General features: G+C 47.2%; 3 protein-coding genes across 3 annotated transcripts in view; 2 read left to right on the forward strand and 1 right to left on the reverse strand.

The window, feature by feature from the left end:
- Positions 1-22,226, forward strand: part of PMVK (phosphomevalonate kinase) — a 152,663-nt gene that overhangs the window by 104,050 nt on the left and 26,387 nt on the right. The window lies entirely within an intron of this gene.
- On the forward strand, positions 2,375-10,941 carry UBE2Q1 (ubiquitin conjugating enzyme E2 Q1). The gene is made up of 13 exons (XM_087913924.1): positions 2,375-2,705; positions 3,739-3,842; positions 3,953-4,057; positions 4,512-4,562; positions 5,527-5,667; positions 6,066-6,150; positions 6,286-6,346; positions 6,967-7,057; positions 7,156-7,214; positions 7,650-7,698; positions 7,796-7,891; positions 8,694-8,760; positions 10,184-10,941. The coding sequence occupies exons 3-13, from the start codon at positions 4,028-4,030 to the stop codon at positions 10,555-10,557; spliced, it is 1,104 nt and encodes a 367-aa protein (XP_087770050.1). The 5' UTR covers positions 2,375-2,705; positions 3,739-3,842; positions 3,953-4,027; the 3' UTR covers positions 10,558-10,941.
- TDRD10 (tudor domain containing 10) lies at positions 12,639-20,759 on the reverse strand. Its single transcript, XM_087913925.1, has 13 exons — positions 20,684-20,759; positions 19,713-19,753; positions 19,368-19,447; positions 18,710-18,762; positions 17,883-17,953; positions 17,024-17,174; positions 16,379-16,421; positions 16,043-16,103; positions 15,591-15,741; positions 15,182-15,327; positions 14,184-14,338; positions 13,836-13,906; positions 12,639-13,086 (listed from the first exon to the last, which is right to left on the reverse strand). Coding segments are annotated over exons 2-13 (1,020 nt in total). The 5' UTR covers positions 19,715-19,753; positions 20,684-20,759; the 3' UTR covers positions 12,639-13,050.

The raw sequence follows: 22,226 nt of genomic DNA on the forward strand, positions 1-22,226 counted from the left end.
CACTTTGATACTTTACATACATACGTACGTACGTATGTACATACATGTGTGTGTATATAATGTATGTAAGTATGTCTGTATGTATGATAGATAGATAGATTAGATAGATAGATAGATAGATAGATAGATAGATGATAGATAGATAGATAGATAGATAGATAGATAGATAGATAGATAGATAGATAGATAGATAGAGACAGGCAGGCAGGCAGGCAGGCAGGCAGGCAGGCAGAGAAATATATATGTATAAAATATAGAATAAAATAGAATAGAATTCTTTATTGGCCAAGTGTGATTGGACACACAAGGAATTTGTCTTGGTGCAAATATTCTCAGTGTACATAAAAGAAAAGATACATTCATCCATTGGGAAGAGATTTCTTTTCAGGTGGGGAGGGGGAGTAGAACTCCTTAGCATCACAGCGTGTTAATAATAATAATAATAATAATAATAATAATATAGGAAATACTCTAAATGCTCTGATGGTCATTTGGAAAAATCCTTTCTTATTGAGCACCTAGAAGCCGAGAGGAACATACGGGCCCAATGTCAAGTTTGTAGGCTTTACGGTTTCTGGAGATTTCACTTCGCATTTTATATAGATAGATTCAGGCTTTAAGCTTTTAACACTTTTCCTTCTTTTACGGACTTGAATCTGACAAGCTGGTTCCTTTCCCAGGGGACTTGCTAAGAACTTGTAAGACTAAAGCTTATGAATTCGAAAAACCCAAAGGGGGGATTGCTTGATGGGTTTGGAGGCGCTTTCTTTTTAACAAGATCCTGAGGTAAAAAAAAAAAAAAGCAGTAACCAGCAGCTGTTGGATCCAACTGAAAAAGCCAGAAGTTGCCATTTTCGCCCTTTTTTTCTTTATTAAGTTTTTTTATTATTATTTTTAAGTATGTATAAATATTAAATATACAAACAGTGTGGTATCTGGGTTTCATTAATTTTGGTACCAAATAATAGTCATGAGATGAACCATTTTAATAAGCCTTAATGGCATTAATCACACTCACATCATTGTGATAGCATCACGCAATCATCTTTCAAATTCTGTTCCTTTCACCTACCTACTAATTGTACTGTATTGTATAGAAATATGCATAATTATATTCTCACCCCACCTTTTCTTCTCCCTTTTGATGCTAAGATGGGACTTGGGAAGGGTGTGGAGGATGGACTGGAGATATTTGGAGTTTCTTGAATTCAGAACGGGGACACAATCCGCTGGTTCTTCGTTGGGAAAGGTGGTGTGGCTTTGTAGCAAAAGGCGGCTGACGGAGCTGGCAGCAGAATGGAGGCTGAGGAAGGCTCGGACGAGGGCTCTGCATCGGAGGCAGAGATGGGGCCAGGGCAGGCTGGCGGTCATCAGCTGCCTTTGGGCTCGGACAGCAGGGAGGCAGGGGAGCTTCTGGAGTCGGTTTCCAGCCTGCACATGCACAGAGCTGCGAAGAGGAGAACCATTGAGAAAGCAGGGTCGACTCAGGAGTAAGGCCACACCTCAGAGATGATTGATAAATACTGAGAGCATTTGCACCAAGACAAATTCCTTGCATGTCCGATCACACTTGGCCAATAAAGAATTCTATTCTATTCTATTCTGTTCTAATTCCATTTCCTATGCTATGCTATTCTTATTCCATTCCATTTTAGCCGTCGCGTTACGATCTTTATGCATTGGGTTCTGTTGTTTTGCAAACTTGGAATTTTAAAAATCGGGTTCCCGGTTGCATCCTACAATCCGGCAAACATCCGCTTGCAAATTGTTTGGGTCCTCCACCACCCATCCGACACCCCCACCTCCCCAAGTCTTAATCTATATGGATATATCCTGTCCCCAGTCGATGCAATTTCTCATCTCAGCCCAATTATGCATTTTTTTAAAAAATCTATAAATATTTCAGCAGTTAAATCATGAGATATAACGTAGTCTCCTGCTTTGGCAGGGGGCTGGACTAGATGACCTACAAGGCCCCCCTTTCTGGATTCCTGCTCCAAGCTGAATAAATCCAGCTTTTTCCTCCCTCGTCCAGCAGGGGCCGCTAATAAAACGGCGAGGGCCCTTCTTTCCCCGCTGAGAGCCACACTCTATGGTGGATCGAAGCCGGGCACGTTCTACCTTTCAGACGTTCCTAGACTTTTAAGGGGGCGCCTCTATGGCCCCAAGATGGCGCCCGCTCTTCCGGGCCAGGGCCGGAAGCGGCGGTTGCTATGCCGACGGAGGTGGCGTAGTTCGAGGCCTATACATTTCGGCCTTTCCCATCTCTCCCCATCCGGGGCTCCGGCGCATTTCCTCCTCCTCCTCCTCCTCCGCTTCGGGCTGCGCGCGCGCTAGCCGCCCGGCGGTGGGCGGGGCGTGCGGCGGTGGCGTCATTTCCGGCTGCGGGCCCTTCCCGGCCGCCATCTTGCGGTGTGGGGGGACGCGGGGGTCCCCGGCGGCGGCGGCGGGCCGCTCGATGGGACGATGCAGCGCGCGGGGCCGGGCGGGGCGGGGCCTGGCGCGGGGGCGGGGGCGGCGGCGGCGGGCGGGGCGGCGGGCCCGGGGCGCGCGCTGCTGAGGCGGGAGCTGCGGCTGCTCGAGTCCATCTTCCACCGCGGCCACGAGCGCTTCCGCATCGCCCGCGCCTGCCCGGACGAGCTGGGCTGCGAGTTCCTGCCCGGGCCGGCCGGGGAGGGCCGGTCCGTATCCATGGCAACATCACGGTGAGCGGGAGGGGCGGGGGAGGGAGGGGGGAACAACAACAACCACCCTCCCGCCTGGGGTGGGGGAGGCCTGCCGCTCCGGTGGGCGGGGCTTAGGCGCGGTGGGCGGGGCTTAGGCGGGGGACTCCAAAACCTATCGCCCCCCCGCCGAGGAGAAGCGGCTTGCCACGTAGTCCAGAAACCGGGATTCGACCCAGCGGGAGGAAAGTTGGGTTGGAGGGTGGTTGGTTTTGCGCTGGGTCTGCCTTGGACTACAGGGCCCATCCCTTCCTCTCTTGGGCCACCCCTCCCCTCTTGAAACCCTCCATCTCCTCCCTTGGACTACAAGTCCCATCCCAGTATTCTCTGCCCCTCCTCCTGGTGCCCCCCCACCCGCTCCCTCACTTCCCTTGGGACTACAGGTCCCATCTCTGCATCCTTCCTCCTTGGACTACACTTCCTGCCCCATCCCTCCCTCCCTTTTCTCTTGGACTACAGGTCCCATGCCAGTAGCCCTCCTCTCGCCTCTTGGACTACCCCTCCCCTCTTGAAACCCTCCCATCACCTCCTCGGACTACAGGTCCCATTCCTTCCTCTCTTGGACTACCATTCCCATCATTCCCCCTCATCTCTTGGACTACAGCTCCCATCTTGAACCCCCCATCCCTCTCCTCCCTTGGACTGCAGGTCCCATCCCATCATCCTTTCCCTTCCTCTCTTGAACTACACCTCCCATCCTGGCACCCAGTCCCCTTCCTCCCTTGAACCAGACTCCCTGCCCCAGTATCCCCTTCTCCCCTCTTGCACTACAGAACCCATCCCTCTCCCTCTCACCCCTTCGACTACACTTCCCATGCCTGCATCCCTCCCCTCCTGGCAACCCCCTCCCCTCCCTCTTCCTCCCTTGAATTCCCCCAAAAAAATCCCAGTATCCCCTTTTGGGACTACACTTCCCATCCTCACAAAGGCCCTCCCCCCAAAAGCATCCTCTTCCTCCTGCCCACCCCCACTTTGGCCTGGGACCTGATTACACCCCCTTTTGTCCGTCCCCCAGGAGGCTTATCCGGCCGTACCCCCATCTGGTCGGTGGAATCCGACGACCCCAACCTGGCCGCAGTCTTGGAGAGGCTGGCCGACGTAAAGAAGGGCAACACGTTGGTGAGCAAGCGGGCAGCGGGAGGGAGGAGGGAGGGAGGAGGCATTTTTTGGGGGTCCGTTGCAAGTCCGGCTGGCCCTGACCCCCCACCCCCAATCTCCACCTTTGGCAGCTCCTGCAGCACCTGAAGCGCATCATTTCTGACCTCTGCAAACTCTATAACCTTCCTCAGCATCCAGATGTGGAGATGCTAGACCAGCCCTTACCTGCTGAACAGGTGAGCCTTCTCTCCCCCCCCCTCCCAAAGCCCCCCCCTCCCCCCCCCCAGCTGGGCAATTGGGGAGTGGGTGGCTTCACCTGGGCCTTTGAAGACAAGGGCCGCTGGCTCAGAGTTGGAGCCAGGCTTCACCTCCGCAGCATACATCCCTCGACTCGTTTAGTGACCGACTTGTCTTTATGACAGTTGCAGTGGGTCCGTCCATCCCCCCAAAAAAAATCCCTTTTAACAGTCTCGCTTAGCGGTGGGAATATTGCGATGGTGGCCGTAAGTCAGAGGACGGCCTGGCCACCGTCCCTCGGTGGGGGGCCTTGAAGATCCTGCCGGCCGAGTTGGAATCCGCGGATCCTGTTGGGAGACCAACTTCAAGAGATCTGCTGGAACGGGGGGGGGGACGGGGGGGGGACGACTCTCTCGCTCCAGCTCTGAAATCCTCTCTTCCGTCTCTTCGTAGAGTACGCAGGAAGAAGTGTCGTCGGAAGAGGAGGACGAGGAAATGCCCGAGGTAGCCGCTCCGCTTAGGACCCCCTCCTGAGATTGAAGGGTTGCCCCCAAATTTATCCCTATTTTATTTATGCATTATTTTGTTAAACCTATTCGCCTCCCATCATGTTTGTGCATGTGTATTTGTATGGTATATGTAGGTGTGTGTGAATGCATGATTATGGCTATATATTTTCTTTTGGAACAGGCCTAAGAATTTGTTTTTTAATGTGTGCCAGTGTTGACTGAAAAAAGTAACAATAAAGATTAATCTATCATGTATATCATCTATCTATTTTCTCTATCATTTCCTAATCTATTCATGTGGCTGTGTATATCTGTCTGCCTTATATCAATTTCTATATTTGTCTGTCTCTGCCTGCCTAATCTATCTATCTATATCTAGTCTCCCATCTATCTGTCTATAACTTCTCTATCACCTTCCTAATCTATATCTGTTTTTCTATCTATTTATCTAACTTATCTATCACATTCTTAATCTATATATATCTGTCTTTCTATCTTTCATGTTCCTAATCTATATCTGTGTATATATCTGTCTCTCTATATATCTTTCACTTTTCTAATCTATATCTATCTGTGTATCTTCTCTCTCCTCTATCACTTTCCTAATCTATGTTTATCTGTGTCTTTCTTTCTTTCTTTCTTTCTTTCTTTCTTTCTTTCTATCTATCTATCTATCTATCTATCTATCTATCTATCTATCTATCTATCTATCTATCTATCACGTTCTTAATCTATGTGTATTTTCTCTTTCTCTCTCTCTCTCTCTCTCTCTGTCTTGCTCTCTCTGTCTATCATCTATCTTTCTACCTATCATTTTTCTAAAGGTTACTCTGGGGTGAGGCTTGCGATACATATATATATATATATATAAAAGCCAATCCATCTCAATGAAAGGGCTGACTCCTACCCTCTCTTTTCTCTCTCCCTACCCCCCATCTCACTCCACTCCTCGCACCCAGGACACGGAAGAGCTGGACCACTACGAAATGAAGGAGGAAGAGCCGGTGGAAGGGAAGAAGGCGGAGGATGACGGGATCGGCAAGGAGAACTTGGCTATTCTTGAGAAAATAAAAAAGAATCAGAGGCAAGATTACTTAAATGTACGTGTCGCCTGGGGGGGGGGAGGGCGGTAAGGGGGGGATCATTGAGGGGAGGGGGAAGTAGGCAGGACTCAGTCTTGGGCGTCCCGACTCTTTCCTGTTGCATTGTGGGCGTTTCTCAATTTACGACCATTTAGTGTCTGTTCCAACAGCGCTGAAAACGAGTTCAAATCGGTCCTCCCACTTAACGGCTGACCCTTGGAGGGGCCACTAAATGACCTCTGGGAGCCCCCTCAGAATCACCCCAACCAGTCTCCCTCCCCACTTCTTCCTCAAACTGCTCTGGGAGGCCACTAAATGACTTCTGGGAGCCTCCCAAATTGACCCCACGGGGACTATCCAATGGCCCCCTCCTCTTTCTCTCCCCCACCCTCAACCCCCCCCACCCCACCAACCAGGGAGCGGTGTCTGGGTCCGTGCAGGCCACCGACCGGCTCATGAAGGAACTCAGGGATATTTACCGATCGGCAAGTTTCAAAGGCGGTGAGTATCATTTGGGGGAAGGGAGGAGAAGAGGGTGGGGGGGCCTCCCTCCTCACTTTGGACTTTTTTGGGGGAGGGGGCATCTTCGGCCTGCCTCGTAAGCTCTCTCTTTTTGCCCCCCCTCCTCTTCCCCAGGAAACTATGCAGTTGAACTCATGAACGACAGCCTCTACGACTGGAATGTGAAGCTCCTGAAGTAAGTTTCTCGTTTCGTTGGGTTTATCCGCTCTCTGTGCCCGTCCGTCTCCACATGGAAGCCCCTTAACCGAGCGCTAAAACCCTTTGAAAATGAAGACAGGCTGAACGCAGGTGGTTCCTCGACATATGACGCTTTGCTTAGCGCCCGTTGAAACCCGAGAGAGAGTAAATACAGACCACGGGTAGCCCTCGACTTACAACAACGGTTCGTTTAGCGACCGTACAAATTTACGATGTGAAAAAAAAAGTGATTTATGGCCGTTTTTCCACACCTGCATTCTCTCCCCTCCCCGTCACGCGATCAAAATTCAGGTGTTTGGTGACTGACTCGTATTTATGACGGTTGCAGTGATCCCCTTTTAGCAACCTTCTGGCAAGCCGAGTCAATGGGAGAGCCGGATTCGTTGAACCACCGTGTTACCGATTTAACGACCGTGGCGATTCACTTAACAATGGCAAGAAGGGGGGAGCAACAACTTGCTCCACAAATGTCTCTTTTAGCAACGGAAATGTTGGGCTCAATTGGGGTCGTAAGCCGAGGACGACCTGTAGGTGATTCTAATTGCTTCCTGGACCCCGGAACAAGTTGTTGTCTCTCTTTTCCCCTCCCCGCTGCAGGGTAGACGAGGACAGCGCCTTGCACAGTGACCTGCAGATCCTGAAAGAGAAAGAAGGGGCGGATTTCATTCTTCTCAACTTCACGTTTAAGGTCAGTCTGGACGGGCGATGGCCCCGGGGCGCAAAGAGAACCAGCGGCCCTTCTTGCTCAGTTCCCCCACCTCCCCCGTCTCACTCTTCTCTTTGCAGGATAACTTCCCCTTCGACCCCCCCTTCGTAAGAGTGGTGTCGCCCGTGCTCTCCGGAGGGTGAGTCTCTCCCGTTGACTTTGGACCAATCGCCAGGAGACTGGGAGTTCTAGTCCCGCCTTAGGCATGAAAGCTGACTGGGTGACTTTGGGCCGATCGCCAGGAGACGGGGAGTTCTAGTCCTGCCTTAAGGCATGAAATCCAGCTGGGTGACTTTGGGCCAGTCCTCCTTTCTCAGCTCAGCCCACCTCCCAGAGTTTCTTATCAACAAAATTCCCAAAGCGGAAGATAAATACAAATCAATCAATCGAAACAACAACCCCAAAGTCCCAGTTTCCAGCCTGGTGTCTCTAAAGGCAGCCAAGCCGTAAATAGATAGTTTCCCTCCCTCCTTTAAATCTGCTGGGTTCTTTTAGGGATCTTGGGTTTGTCTCTCTCTCTCTCTTTTCCAATCTCTCTCACTCTCTCTCTCTCTCTCTCTCTCTCTCTCTCCAGGTACGTCTTGGGAGGAGGAGCCATCTGCATGGAGCTTCTGACCAAGCAGGTGAGGGCGTGTGTGTGCATATCCTCACCTCTGGTAGGGGAAAAACCCCTCCCTCTCAGCAGGGTGACCCCCTCCTCCTCTTTCTCCTCCTCCGCAGGGCTGGAGCAGCGCCTACTCGGTGGAGTCGGTCATCATGCAGATCAGCGCCACCCTGGTCAAAGGCAAAGCCAGAGTCCAGTTTGGCGCAAACAAAGTACGTGGCGGCAGAGTATCTTCCCTTCCTTCTTTCCTTCCTTCCTTCCTTCCTTCCAAATCTCTGTATCTACCCATCCATCCATCCGCTCTCATTTATCAATCACAATTTCCATCCTTCCTATCTTATCTATTATCCCCTTCCTTCCTGCCTTGCCATCTTTCTCCTTTTTCTTCCGTCCTTCCCTCTCTTTTCCTTCCTACCTTCTTCCTGCTTTCCTCCTTCTCAATGTCCTTCCCCCTCTCCCTTCCTCTCTCCATGTCCTTCCTGCCTGCCTCCTCAAATTTATTCCTTCTCTCTCCCCCCTAATCCTTCCTTCGCTCCCCGTCTAATCCATCCTTCATTCCTTCCTTCCTTCGCTCCCTCTAATCCATCCTTCCTTCCTTCGCTCCCTCTAATCCATCCTTCCTTCCTTCCTTCTTTCCTTCCTTCCTTCCTTCGCTCCCTCTAATCCATCCTCCCTTTTTCCCTTTGCTTCCTCTAATCCATCCTTCCTTTCTTCCTCCCTCCTTCGTTCCTTCGTTCCTTCCTTCCTCTGTTCCTGCCTGCCTTCTCAATTTCCTTCTTTCTTTTTCCCTCCTTCCTCCCTCCCACCGGCCTTCTTTCTCCATTTTCTTCCGTCCTCCCTCCCTATCCTTCCTGGCTGCCTTCTCAAATGTCTCCTCCTTCCCTCTCCCCCTAATCCTTCCATCTTTCCTTCTCTTCCTTTCTTTTCCTTTCTCTCTCTCTTTCCTTCCTCTGTCGGGTGAGTCTTATTTCTTCTTTCCCTGAAAAATCTTTCCCTTCTTCTTCCCCCCTGCAGAATCAGTACAGCTTGACAAGAGCCCAGCAGTCGTACAAGTCGCTGGTCCAGATCCACGAGAAGAACGGTAAGGCTTGGCCACTCTCGCGGGGACGGTCGGACGCTGAGGACCCCCTGTACCCCAATACACACACCCCCATGCCCGAATTAGTGTCAAATCTTCCAGTTCGAATCAGGAATTTTCTGACAGTGGGAACAATTTGCCTCCAGAAGTTGTGAATGTAACAACACTGGAAGTTTTTAAAGAAGAGATTGGACAACTCTTTTGTCTGAAGGGGTGTAGGGTTTCCTGCCAAGGCTTGGCAAGGGTTGGGCTAGAAGACCTTGAAGGTCCCTTCCAACTCTGTTATTATGCTTTCCTTCCTTCTTCCTTCCTTCCTCCTTTCTCTCCTTCCTTCCTTCCTTGCTTTCCTTCTTCCTTCTTTTCCTCCTTCCTTCTTTTCTTCCTTCCTTTCCTTTCCTTCCTTGTTTTCCTTCCTTCCTTTTTTTCCTCCTTCCTTTTCTTCCTTTCCTTTCGTTTTCTTCCTTCCTTCCTTCCTCCCTTTCCCTTCCTTCCTTCCTATCCTTCCATCCTTCCTTTCTTTCCTTCTTTCCTCCTTCCTCCCTCCCTCCCTTCCTTCCTAACCTTCCTTCCTTCCTTCCTAACCTTCCATCTTTCCTTCCTTCTTCCTTCCTTCCTTCCTTCCTTCCTTCCTTCCTTCCTTCCTTCCTTCCTTCCTAACCTTCCATCTTTCCTTTCCTTCCTTTTTCCTTCCTTCCTAACCTTCCTTCCTTCCTTCCTTCCTTCCTAACCTTCCTTCCTTCCTTCCTTCCTTCCTTTCCTTCCTTCTTTCCTCCTTCTTGCTCCTTCCTTCCTTCCTTGTTTTCCTTCTTCCTTGTTTTCCTCCTTCCTTTTCTTCCTTCCTTCCCTTTCCTTCTTCGTTTTCCTTCTTCTTTACTTCTTCCTTCCTTCCTCCCTCCCTTTCCCTTCCTTCCTTCCTAACCTTCCATCCTTCCTCCCTCCCTTCCTTCCTTCCTTTCCTCCTTCCTCCCTCCCTCCCTCCCTTCCTTCTTAACCTTCCTTCCTTCCTTCCTAACCTTCCATCCTTCCTTTCCTTCCTTCTTCCTTCCTTCCTTCCTTCCTAACCTTCCTCCTTCCCTTCCTTCCTTCTTTCCTTCCTTCCTTCCTTCCTCCCTCCCTCCCTCCCTCCCTTACCTTCCTTCCTTTCCTTCCTTCTTTCCTTCTTGCTTCCTTCCTTCCTTCCTTCTTTCCTCCTTCCTTCCTCCTAACCCTTCCTTCCTTCCTCCCACGCTAGATGTTTTTTACGAAGAGTTGGGAACGACCCTTTGTCCAAAACGCTATACGGTCTCCCACCTGAGCAGTGGGGGGGGGGTTGGACTAGACGCCCTCCAAGGTGCCCCTCCCAACGCTGTGATTCTATTCTCGCTGCTTCTCTTTCCGGAAACTCACTTTTTTTTGTCTCCCTCCCTCCCTCCTCCTCCCTCCCCAGGCTGGTACACGCCCCCAAGGAAGACGGCTAGCCGCGGCGGCGCCCGAGGGAACCGGATCCCATCGTCCTCACCCGTCCCTCCACCCATCCCCGCCCGCGGACGCCTCTCCCCCCGTCTCCCTCGCCGGATGCTGTGGAAGGACATTTCCCCCCCGCCCCTCCCTCCTCGGACGCCGTTTTGCCGGCTCTTCGGAAGAGCCGCTCCGATCGCCTCTTGGGTGGGACTTCCCCCCCCCCTCCCACTTGGACCCTCGCTGGCCGGCGATCGGCTCGCCCCCCTCCTCCTCGGTCTTATTAAATGGAGGGGGGAGAAGAATGGAGGAAAAAGAACACACACACACACACACACACACACACACACTCACCTCAAATGAAAACTCCTTGGAAATTCCTCTCCTCTCGTTCTGGCCGGAAGCTTCCCGGTTTCTTCTTCTGCTGCAGTTCTTGAAAACACACCCACAAACACACACCCACAAACACACACACCCACATGCACACCAACGGCCTCTTTTCCTTCCACGCTGGATTTAATTTATTTTCTTATTTTCCTGTACACGGCTTCTCCCTTCCTCCTCCTCTTCCTCTTCCTCCTCTTCCTCTTCTCCCCTTCTTTCCTTCCTTTTCTTCCCTTTTTTTTTTTCCCTTTTGGTTTTGGGTTTTTTTTTTTGTTTTTTTTTGGTTACAGTGTATGATGGATGTCTTATGGGGGAAAAAAAAAATATGTATCTTTGGAGAACAATTACATTTGTTAATTTCAAGGGGGAATCTGGCGGTATCTCTGTCCGGGAGAAAAGGGGGAGGCGAGGATCGGGGAAGGGAAGGGATTGAACGAAACTAACCTGAGCGATAAAATTTCTTCCTTCTGGCTCCCAAAACCGGCCGGTTTCTTACCTGGCCAAAAGGAGGAAAAAATGGAAAAAAAGAGGAAAAATAGCCCAAAAAACAAGCTTCCAATTTCAGCTCTGCGTTAACTCTTAACAGATCATCAGAGTTGGAAGGGACCTTATAGGTCATCTAGTCCAACCCCCTGCCCAAGAGGGAGACCCTACATCTTGCCAAAAGTAGAATTATTGTCCCTTCAAGTCCTCACTTAATGACCCCCAAGGGAATATAGGAATTTTGGAGAGCGAGCCCTCATTATGTGGCCTAACTTTTCGGTTTTATTATTTGGGAACTTTTTTAAAAAACCAGTAAATCTTTGCAGTTGTTAAACAAGCCCCCCCAGTTGTGAAGCGGATCGATTTATCCTGAGTGAGTGTTAAAATTGGCAAAACTTAACCGGCCGCTTGAGTGGAATGTCGCAACTGGTTGTAAAATGCAATTGTGACCAGACCGTCGTAACTTCAAGGACGGGTTTAATAAGTAACTTTTGGGAGGGTTTTTTTGTTGTTGTTGTAACGTGGAACCGTTGTGGAAACAGCCGGTCGTTAAGTGAGGAATGTTTGCACGCCCTCAAGATAAACGGAAGTTCAAATTCTCAGCGATAAAAAATTGAAAAGCGAAATCGGGTCGAAATTGCACCAGGTTGATTAAGATTCCTCGCTTCAGATCCCCAGTCCAGCCATCTGAAGAGCGGCTGCAGAAAAGGAGATGAAGAGAGAATCCGGTGGGTGCTAGAAAATCTCTTTTCCCCGCCCCAAAAAACCAGGCACGGGTACCGGTCTGTTTCAACCATCCGCGCAAGAAGGTGTAATTGCATTTTCACAGCCAGAAATGCTTGGAAAAGATGTTGAAGCCCTTAAAAAAAGCAGATTAAATGCTAGCAAAAAGAGAGAGAGAGGAAAAAAAGCCACATTAATTTGCAGCAGCCCCCAAGCAGGGAAGATCTGGGGAAAATCTCTCCAGATCTAATTCATTTTCTTTAAAAAAAAAAGGATCCAATTTTGTTGAACCTTTCATCGTGTGTATGAAAATCACCGTCGCTCGGGAGTGTATGCCGGATAAAATTTAATTTAAAAAAGGAAAATAAGACCATAAGCCCCTTCGCTACTTCCCCAGAGTTGAGGTTGATCTTGCCCTCTTGAGGACTAGAAATTCAACACCTCTCCCCCAAATTCTAGCTATTTCCAGAGACTCCGATGTAAGATTTATTGGTTCTTCTCTAGCGTTCTGCATTTTCACACCTATTCCAGATTTGAAGTCTGTTCAGACGAGGGCAATTTTTTTTAAATAAGATTCAAAACAATCTTAATAGGAAAGGCATCTTTCAGAATTTTAAAAAAATAATAATCTGGCCTCGGAGCAGAGTAAAAAATACACTCAATTTTTTTCCCCCCAAGAGCAGAGACTCCTAAAATAATCCCCCTTTGCCCAAGGAGAGAAAAGCAAAAATGATAACCAAAAAAAAAAAAACCCACACCCCAGCAGCTTTATTTCTGTTTTAATTTAATCTGATCGCGTCTGCTGGCGTTGGCTGAAAAGTGTATTTTTATAATGGAAGGAAAAGAAACACCAATTTCTGAATCCAGTTAGCCTTTTAATCAATTAACTGCAATAACAAACTTAAGAGAACAAGGTTGCAACAGAACAGCCAAAATACAGATTTATGTATTTAATTTCTCCCCCGCGTTTTACTTACACATCCCGCACGATTCCAGCTATCCCAAGACAAAATGCCGTGGGAAAAATAACATTTTCTCCCACTTTTCAACACAAAAGTTTTAAGGCCTCAATGAAGCAACCAAATTAATATATCCCCTCCCTCCACCAATTTTTAAGCCAACTTTTTTTTAAAAAAAAATGGCCTCACTTAGAAAACAAAACACTTATTTTTCGGAACGATGAAACCGCAACTTTTTCCCAACGAAGAAAATTCAATGTACTTCAAGATTGCAGGGAATGGGCGGACTTCACAACTCCACAACTTCTTAGCCTGTTTTGGCAACAAACTTTAAAATGTGCGGCTGTAAAACAAGTTTTTTTTAAAAAAAGTGTTAAATTGTTTACATGTTGTGTGTTGCACCGTTGTGCGGCTGGTTTGCATCTGGCTGAGTGTCGTGCCGACCCAGCTAATATTTCATAAATATATAATTAACACGGGGACGAAAATTCCGCTGAATTTGGAATATGTGTGTTTTGGGGCAGTGACTTTTGACTTTATTTTAAGCTGCTGGTCCTTAAGAGAGGGAAATAATAATAATAATTTGATTGCAGGATTGTATTTATTTGCACAGGGCAATTATTTTAGGTTTTTGCAGCTTTCTTTGGGAGTTTGACGGAGAGAACAGCCCCAGCCCTTTCACACTGGTAGACGCACAAAACAATTTCACCATCGGCCAATTGTTGTTTTTGCAAGTCCAGGAAAGGCTGGTTTTGTCTCTCTGAATCGCTGCCAAAATTTGCAAAACTCTTTTGATTCAAGCAAAAAACCCCAAGGCTGGCTATGAAATGGCACCTTTTTTATTATTATTATTATTTTGGACCCACAACTCTGAACGAACCACCTGTGAGATCAACAAACCAGGATTCCAGAAGGAAGCTTATATTTGAGGTCAAACTCTGCTGGCTGTGACCAGATTTTCCCCCTCCTCCTCCTCCTCCCCCCTCCCCAATGCTGTCCCAGTTCGCTTCTTTAAAACAAGCCAGGATTTGTAGTGTGAAAACTTGATAACCTGCAATCCTGGTTTATGGGGCGAGTATTTTCTCCGCTTACCTCCCATTGAGAAGGTCCTTTCAGTTTCCCTACCAGGATTTGCCTTCGAATGTCTTGTGGGGGAAAAACTCCTACAAAACCCAGGGGGGAGAAGAAAAAAAAAATCCTCTTTAAATGGATTTCCCCAAACCGGCTTCTTCAAAGCTGCTCATAAACCGAATTCAAGCATCCAAAGCAGCGTTTTCCCCGATCAGAGCAACATCCAAGAGGGTTTGGACTTCAGCTCCCAGAATCCCCCTCGGCTGGCCTGCTTTAAAGATGGCTTCCGGATTCCCATCGTTGCCCCAAGCTAGCAGGCTTGAAGAACGTGGACTCCAACTCCCAGAATCCCCCAGCCAGCCAGCTTACCTTCCTCCAGCACGAAGGGCTGAGCCAACGGGCGGATTTCCCAGAATTCCTCCCCGTCCAGCTTCCGCAGCGAGTTCAAGGGGACGCTGGTGCAGCGGCCGAAGTCCACAAAGAAGACCACGGCCTGGTCGCCCGCGGGGCCCAGCACCCAGCATCTGGGGGGGGCGGGGGGGGGGTAGAGAAAGAGAGCCAAACATCTGTTCTCTTTTCTTTTTCTTTCCTTCCTTTTTTTCCTCTGCCCCCTCTCTTCTCCACTTGTTCCTTCCTTCCTTCTTTCCCTTCCTGCCTCTTCTTCTTCCTTGCTTGCTTGTTCCTTCCTCCCTCTCTCTCCCTTCCTCCTTTACCTTTCTTCCTCTCCTATTTTTTTTCTTTCCTCTTGTTTTTTCCTTCTATTTGCTTGTGCCCTTCCTTCCTCTCCCTGCCTCCTTTTCCTTCCTCCCCCCTTCATTTTTTCCCTTCCTTCCTTCCTTATTCCGTATCTCCCTGCCTCTTTTCCTTCCTTCCTTCCCTATTTTTTCCTTCCTTCCTTCCTTCCTTATTCTGTATCTCTTTTTCTTTCTTTCTTCTTTCCTTCCTTTCTTCTTTCCTTCTATTTTTTCCTTTCTTTGTTGCTCCCTTATTCCATATCTCTCCGCCTCTTTTCCTTCCCTTCCCTATTTTTCCTTCCTTGCTTGCTTCCTTATTCTGTATCTCTCTTCTTTATTTTCTTGTTTCTTTCCTTCCTTTTCCTTCCTTGCTTTCCTTCTTTTTCCTTCCTTCCTTATTCCGTATCTCCCTGCCTCTTTTCCTTCCTTCCCTTCCGTTTTTCCTTCCTTCCTTGCTCCCTTGTTCCGTGTCTCCCTCTTTTCTTTCTTCTTTCCTTCCTTCCTTTTCCTTCCTTGCGTCTTTCCTTCTATTTTTTTCCTTCCTTCCTTCCTTCCTTCCTTCCTTCCTTCCTTCCTTCCTCTATTTTTTCCCTCCCTCTGGCTGATCCCCAAAGGGGACAGGGCCGCCCTCACCTGTTCCAGGCGCTGCTCTCTTCCCCAATGTCACACTGGGCCAGGCACCGAGTCCCGGTCTGCACCTCCTCTTTGGCCAGGAAGGGCAACCTGGCCTGGGCCTCAGCCAAAGCCGTGAAGAGCTTCTCCATGGATTTGCAGCTTTCCTGCAAAGACCCCCATCCCACCCCCCCAAAAAAACAAGGATTGCAGCCTCTAAAACCAGCAAAGTGCTCCCTAGGGGCACCGATCAAGTTTCTAGCCCTCATGGGGCTTGGAAACGGGGGCCACGGCTGCTCCCCCCAGCAGCACGGGTCACGTTTCTAGCCCTCGTGAGGGTTCAAAGAAACGGTGCCCGCTGTCTCCGTGGCGAGGGGTCTACAGAAGGGAAGCCCTCCGCTTGGGAATTTCGGGCGTCGATCCTGCAAACCTCGTTGAGGACCATGCCCCAGAAGTACGGCATCAGCGGGAACGTGTCCGTCACCAAAAGCCCCGCCTCCCCTGCGGCCACGCCGGCCACGGAACCGAGCCACTTGGCATCTCCAAAGCAGCCGTTCAACACGTGGAACAGGAATGAACTTCTGCAAAGGAAAATAAAACAAGAAGCAGAGGGAAAGCGAGAGAGAGAGGGTGGGACCCCTCCAGGTCATCTAGAAGAACCCCTCCCCCAGTCGCCTAGAAATTTTTGAAGGCGTCCGAAGCGAAAGAACGAGTTAAGGACGTGGCCAGTGAGCTCCTCGGTGCAAAATATTGAATTGATGCAACGCATCCGTCAGGCCGAAACCTCCAATTCCCACCAAAACCTGTCGCCAAATTCATAATTATCACCGAGGGGGAGAAAAAAAACTCACATTTTTTTTCCTCCCCACGTTTGCAACGTACCTCATTTCCATGGGGACAGCATAGCAGGCCCTCTGATTTACAGGGGAGTTATGGGTGGCACCTTTGGTGAGGTTAAAAAAGAAGCAGCAACAAATTTAAGCCTTGAAGCCAGCAAGGCTAAACATCCACGTAAATCGCCACCAAGAAAAATCAAGCTCAGCCAGATGTTCTTAAAACAGCATTAAAAATCAATTAATTAATCAAAAATAGCGTATGAGGCTGTCTTCCATGGAAGGTTTTTACCAGGATTAAAATAATAATAAACAACAACAACAATAATAATAATAATCAATAATAATAATATAACAAGAATAGAACAAGATCGCTATCTCGTACCATTGGTAAATCCATATTCACTGGGTGGGACCAATTCCAAATCCTACAAAGGCAATTTAAAAAAAAAAAGATATTTGTAAGGGAATAAATCCAGAACTGCAAACAATCCATTGCACTAAAAATTTAAAACGGCCCAATCCCCTTCATCGTGACTGCTTCAGCAAACTATGATTAAACAAACCATCGTTTGGTGCAAGAACTGAAGCTTGAATTAGCATCCGCTCCCCCAGAGCCTACAACGAGGACCCCAAAATTGCAAAGGAGTTTTGTTTCTGGGTTTATAAAACGATTTAAATTTCAACGCATTAACCAAAAGCTACCAAAAAATAAATTAAAAAATAAAATATAACCAATCCATACAATGGATTTCCCTTCTGACAATATTAAAATTTAGCTGTTTAAAATGGTCAACTTACAGACCGCAACTGAGCCTACAGCAAGTGTGAAAAACGGTCATAAGTCACCATTTTAGAGGTCGTTAAGTCTGAGAAAAACAACCCTAAGTCGCTTTTTTTCAGTGTCGTCACTAAAGGAACTTGTTATAAGTCGAGGACTTTCTGTAAATCTGTTTATAGGCTCCGAGAATCAGCTTTTTGGGGGCAGGGAGGGAGAAAGTGAGCTCTAAGGAGGTGAATCGTGGCTTACCGGCATCGGAGGGATGGTTTTCGCAACCTCGTGGGTTTTCCTGTTTTCCGAAAATGCGACGGAAATCCGTCTCCCTTTTAAGAAGTGTCCATTCAAAAGCTGGATTGCTAATTTTGCGGATTCTGGGGACATCAAGTCCAGAAATGCAAAACTACAGAGGGAAAATGGATTGAAAAAGAAATTGAAAACAGAAAAAACCTTTCCAAATGGGGAGCCCTTTTAAAATAGGACACGATCCCCATCGCCCCCCAATTCCCATCGTCCCCAGCCCCCTCTTGAGCCTAGCTTTCCCTTGGAAAACCAGCTCGTTCTTTTAGCTCCTTGGTCTACCTCGCAGGGCTGTTGTGGCAAGCAGGGAAGGAAGATCAACGAAGCCAGATCGTCCTCGATCTTACGACCGACCCAGGAATGGAACTTATGTCGCTTAAGCAAAATGGCGGCGGGGGTGTGTGTTTTCTTAAAAATTTCACCGCGGTTCTTAAGCGAACGAGGTGTGGTCATTTGAGCGAATCCTGCAGTTGTTAAGCGAATCCTGCATCTTCCCTTGTTGGAAGTTGGCTGGGAAAGTCACAAACTGGGTCACTAATCCCGGGACGTTGCTACCGTCTGAATACACGACAAATAGCTTGGGTTTTGATCACGTGACGGGGGAAACGCCACAATGGTCGTAAGTGTGAGGACGGATCCTAAGTCCCTTTTTTCAGAGCCGTTGTGGCTTCGAATGGTTGTCCAATCAGGCCCGATTTGCTCAACACCACCTCTTGCTTAGCAACGGACATTCTGGCTGCCCTCAAAATAATTCACATTTTGAGGATTTTTTAATGTATGTATATATGTATGTATAGAAATGCCGGCCTACCATCTGAAAGAATTACTGTGCTTCTTCAAAGATTTGATTCCAAAATCCTTGAATAAGAAGGCAATCTCTTCCTAATGAAGAAATAATAAAATTTTTAAAAAAAGAAATTACGGAAACATAGATTAAAACATTTTTTTAAAACAAGGGATTCTCAGCGCCGGAAGAAAAATTAAAATTTAAGATTCCTCGATCGGAATGATTACTCTGAAAAGTTTCAAAGTTTCATCTGGGGTTTTTAAAGATTTTTTTTTTCCCCAGACAGCAAAGGATGAATATCATCCCGAACGGATTGTATTATATTTTATTTATCTCTATATTAAATGGTTGCATTTTATTCCAATTTCATTTGAAACTGTTCTTGATCAGGTTTTAGTCATAATTTCTGGCTGGAACTCTGCCCTTTGATATGGCCCGTGGGCTAATAATCAATAAAGTAAACCCAAATGGATCCATTTTCGATGGGCTGCGACCGTTTTATTGCACAGCTGCCATGAATATTTGATATGCAGTGAAATTTTATCTCTTTATGTTTATAGTTCATGTTACTAGCCCTCATGTCCCTTCTCAAGGAAGGACTCTGGACGGCGATTAAATTATCTGAGAGTTTGGGCTAAAAACTAATAAAGCCTTTGGCCCTGAGGGTCGTTGTCATATCGTAGTATTTTTATAAAGACTGTTTAATTTCGCCTACAATTCTTGCTTGCTTAGCCATGGAGATTTTGGTCTGTATTGTGGGTCAAGGACTAACTATGTCCCTTACGTAATGTTATCTATTGCGTATGTGGGTTTGTGGTATCTAATGCGTAAAATAAATGTTGCAAACCCACCTCTTTGATATCCAGGGGGAGATTTCCAACGAAGATTTCCTTTTTTAAAAGCTCTGAAAAAGCAAACTTGGGTTAAGACCCAGAGCCCATAAAACGGGGGGGAATAGATGGACACGTTTTATGACCAACGATGACTCCACGGAATAGGAAAAGGCCCGCCCTTCTTTCCTCCCCTCCCTCCTTCCTTCTCCCTCCCTCCTTTCTTTTTTCCTCCTCTCTTCTTTCCACTCATCCTTCCCTTCTTCCTCCCTCCCTTCCTTCTCACTCCCTGTCCCTTCTTCCTTTCTCTCCTTCCTTCATTTCTTTCCCTCCCTCCCTTCCATTCCTTCCTTCCTACCCATTCATTGCTTCCTCCTTCCTCCCACTCCTTCCTTCCCTTTCTCCCTCCCTCCCACTTTCTTCCTTCCTCCTCTTTCCACTCCTTCCTCCCTCCCTCCCACTCCTTTCTTCCACTTTTTCTTCCTCCTCTTCTTTCCACCTGTCCATCTCTCCCTTCTACGCCTTCCTTCCTTCCTTCCTTCCTTCCTTCCTTCCTTCCTTCCTTCCTTCACTGCTTCCTCCTCCCTCCTTTCCACTCCTCTTCCCCCTTTTTGGGCATGCAAAAATCCCAGACACGGTTTAATTGCGTGCCTAATTCACACATTGGATCGACTCTTACCACCCGACTGTTTCAAGGGGTTCGCTTTAACCAGCTTCTTTGAGCCCGGGCAACAGGGGTTTTTGTGGCCGTATCTTAACCTACAAACCAGGTTAGAACAATCTAGGATTAATAACTGCCACCTTTTGCAAGCTTGTTTTCCTTTGACATAATCCCTCAGCCCGGCTAACTTGAGCAAGTAAAAAAGATAATAGTGTAATTATGCACCTTTGCCAGGATTTGCAGGGTTGTTTTTAAATCAAACTAACCATAAAACTGTGCAGGGAAAGTGTGCAAAATAAGTTAACTTGCAGTTTAATCTTTAGCAAGGATTATATTCTAAAATATTTTCTCCTTCCTACTCACATCTTGCGCTCTGGTGACTTTGCAGGATCCAGCACGACACCCTAAAATAATAACATTAATATTACTATTAATAATATTTTTTAAAAAAAAAAACCTGACATCTTGTGACCTTAAATATTCTTATAAAAATATCAGGCAAAACCTCTGGCTGAACCAACCACAATATTATTACTCATTAATCATAAAGATATTTGTTATAATTAAACACCACTGCATTCCTTTCCCTTCCGTTTACATATGAAAGACCTGAGACTCGAAACAAAAAAGCAAAATATTTTAAAAATATTTACAAATATGTTGTAAATACAAGACGTTCGTAAGCCTATAGACACACAACGCTGCAATTTAAGATACAAAACCCTACAATATTTACATTTACATTTAGGTATTTATTTCTTTAGCTTATGGCACGAGGACTAGCCATATATATTGGATAATGTCATATTAATGGAATAACAGACTTGGAGGGGTCCTCTGGAGATCAGTTAGTCCAACCCCCCCTACTCAAGTATTAAAGGCTTTAGTACTTAATATTTATTTATTTAGCGTATTAATGCTTAATACAAACCAGGTGGAAATAAAAACAAGAAACTTCGAATCAAAGCAACTAAGATTTTATCACGATTCTCTGCAGGAAATGCTAGCAAGGAGGATGGGTATTGTAGTCTTCTGGATTAAGGGCAGCGTAGTTAGGAACGAAGGATTTCAGCCAAGAATTTAACCACGTTGCAACAGCAAAATTGGGATTATTTTTCTGCATAGGGGCGGTCCCTATCCGTATTTTTTTTCTTTTCCCAACACGCCTTTGCTATTATTAATATTGTTATTATTATTTGCATTTATTTTTAAAGGCATAAAGTGGGCTTTTTTTTGGCGGGGGAGGCCATTTGGGGTGTTGGAAAAAGCAGGGGAGGAAAACGCCGCTGTTGCAAAGGAGAAAGTAGAAAAGGGTCTCACTCCGGATTACTCACCCGGAGAGAAGAAAAGAGACGCGAACTCGGAGCAAACGAGCGCAAAACTCCCACGAGGCTATCAAGGCGCGGCGCGGTTTTGCGCCGGCGCGCATCGCTTCCCCCGCCCTGCCCCTCTCTGGCTCTCCATGGGGAGGGGGGGAGGAAGGAGAGCGTTTAATCCGGAGTGGATCCGGATTAGATGCGTGGGTGTACGTCTCTATGCATTAGATAGGTAAAAGGGTGCATTATACGTGTGTGTGTGTGTGTGCAATTTTAACATGGTAGATGATATAGATAGATAGATAGATAGATAGATAGATAGATAGATAGATAGATAGATAGATAGATAATGTGTGGATGGAATGTAAGGATAGATAGGTGGATAGATAGATAGATAGATAGATAGATAGATAGATAGATAGATAGATAATGTGTGGATGGATTGATAGGTAAAAGATAGATAGATAGATAGATAGATAGATAGATAGATAGATAGATAGTGTGTGGATGGATTGATAGGTAAAAGAAAGAAAGATAGATAGATAGATAGATAGATAGATAGATAGATAGATAGATAGATAATGTGTGGATGGATTGATAGGGAGGGAAAGAAGGAATAGAGATTTACATGAATACACACACACATATATATGTATAAATACACACACACATATATACATACATATATATATATACACGCACACACATATATACATATACATACATACATACATACATACACACACATACATACATACATACATATATATATATATATATATATATATTCTTAAAGCAAAAAAAAGGTCAAAAATACCATCGAAATAGTTGCATCGCATTTAAAATCCTGGGGCGGGAAAAAAAAAAAGGCAATAATTCAATTTAGCTCAAGTTTTATTAAGTTTGCAAAGTTTCCTATTCCCTCTGCCTAGGCGCAGCCCCTGCGCGCCCCCGCGCTTCCCATCCAAGCCTCCCCGCCACCTCCTCCTCCTCCTCCGGATCTGGGCGGGTGGGTGGGTGGGTGGGTGTGGGTGCCTCCCCTCCCTCCTTCCCTCCCTCCTCCCCTGCGCGAGCCAGAAGCAGCGCTCGCAAAGTTGCGCCCAAGCCCAGGCGACTCTTTGCACCGGATTGCGCGCGCGTGGGGCCGGCAGAAGGGGAGGGGCGGGCAAGTAAATTGCTGCTGGAAGAGTGGGGGGCTGGGGAAGGAGGCTTTGGGGGTGGGGGTGGGGGGACAGGGTCTGGGAGGAGCAGCCCCCCAATTTAGAACCCTTCTCCCTATCTCCTCCGCTTTGGGGGGACCCCTCTTGTGGTGTGTGTGTCTGTCCTGATGGATCTCTGTTTTGGGTAGGGGGAGGGAAGGAAACCCCCCTTTATTTGCCCTCAACACCAGGGGAGAAAAAGTCCACCCACCCCCCCGGGTTAAAATCACCCAGCAAAACTGGCTCGATTTAACTCGCTGCACCCCGAGATCCTTCCGTCCCTTCTTTTCTCTCCGCTTTTAAATGAACAAACTTCCTCCTCTCCTCCTGGCTGTGTTTTCTTTTCTCTCCTCCTTCCCCCT

This window comes from Pseudonaja textilis, chromosome 16 (genome assembly GCF_049901715.1).
Source record: "Pseudonaja textilis isolate UNSWEBS1 chromosome 16, rPseTex1.2, whole genome shotgun sequence".
Taxonomy (NCBI): domain Eukaryota; kingdom Metazoa; phylum Chordata; class Lepidosauria; order Squamata; family Elapidae; genus Pseudonaja; species Pseudonaja textilis.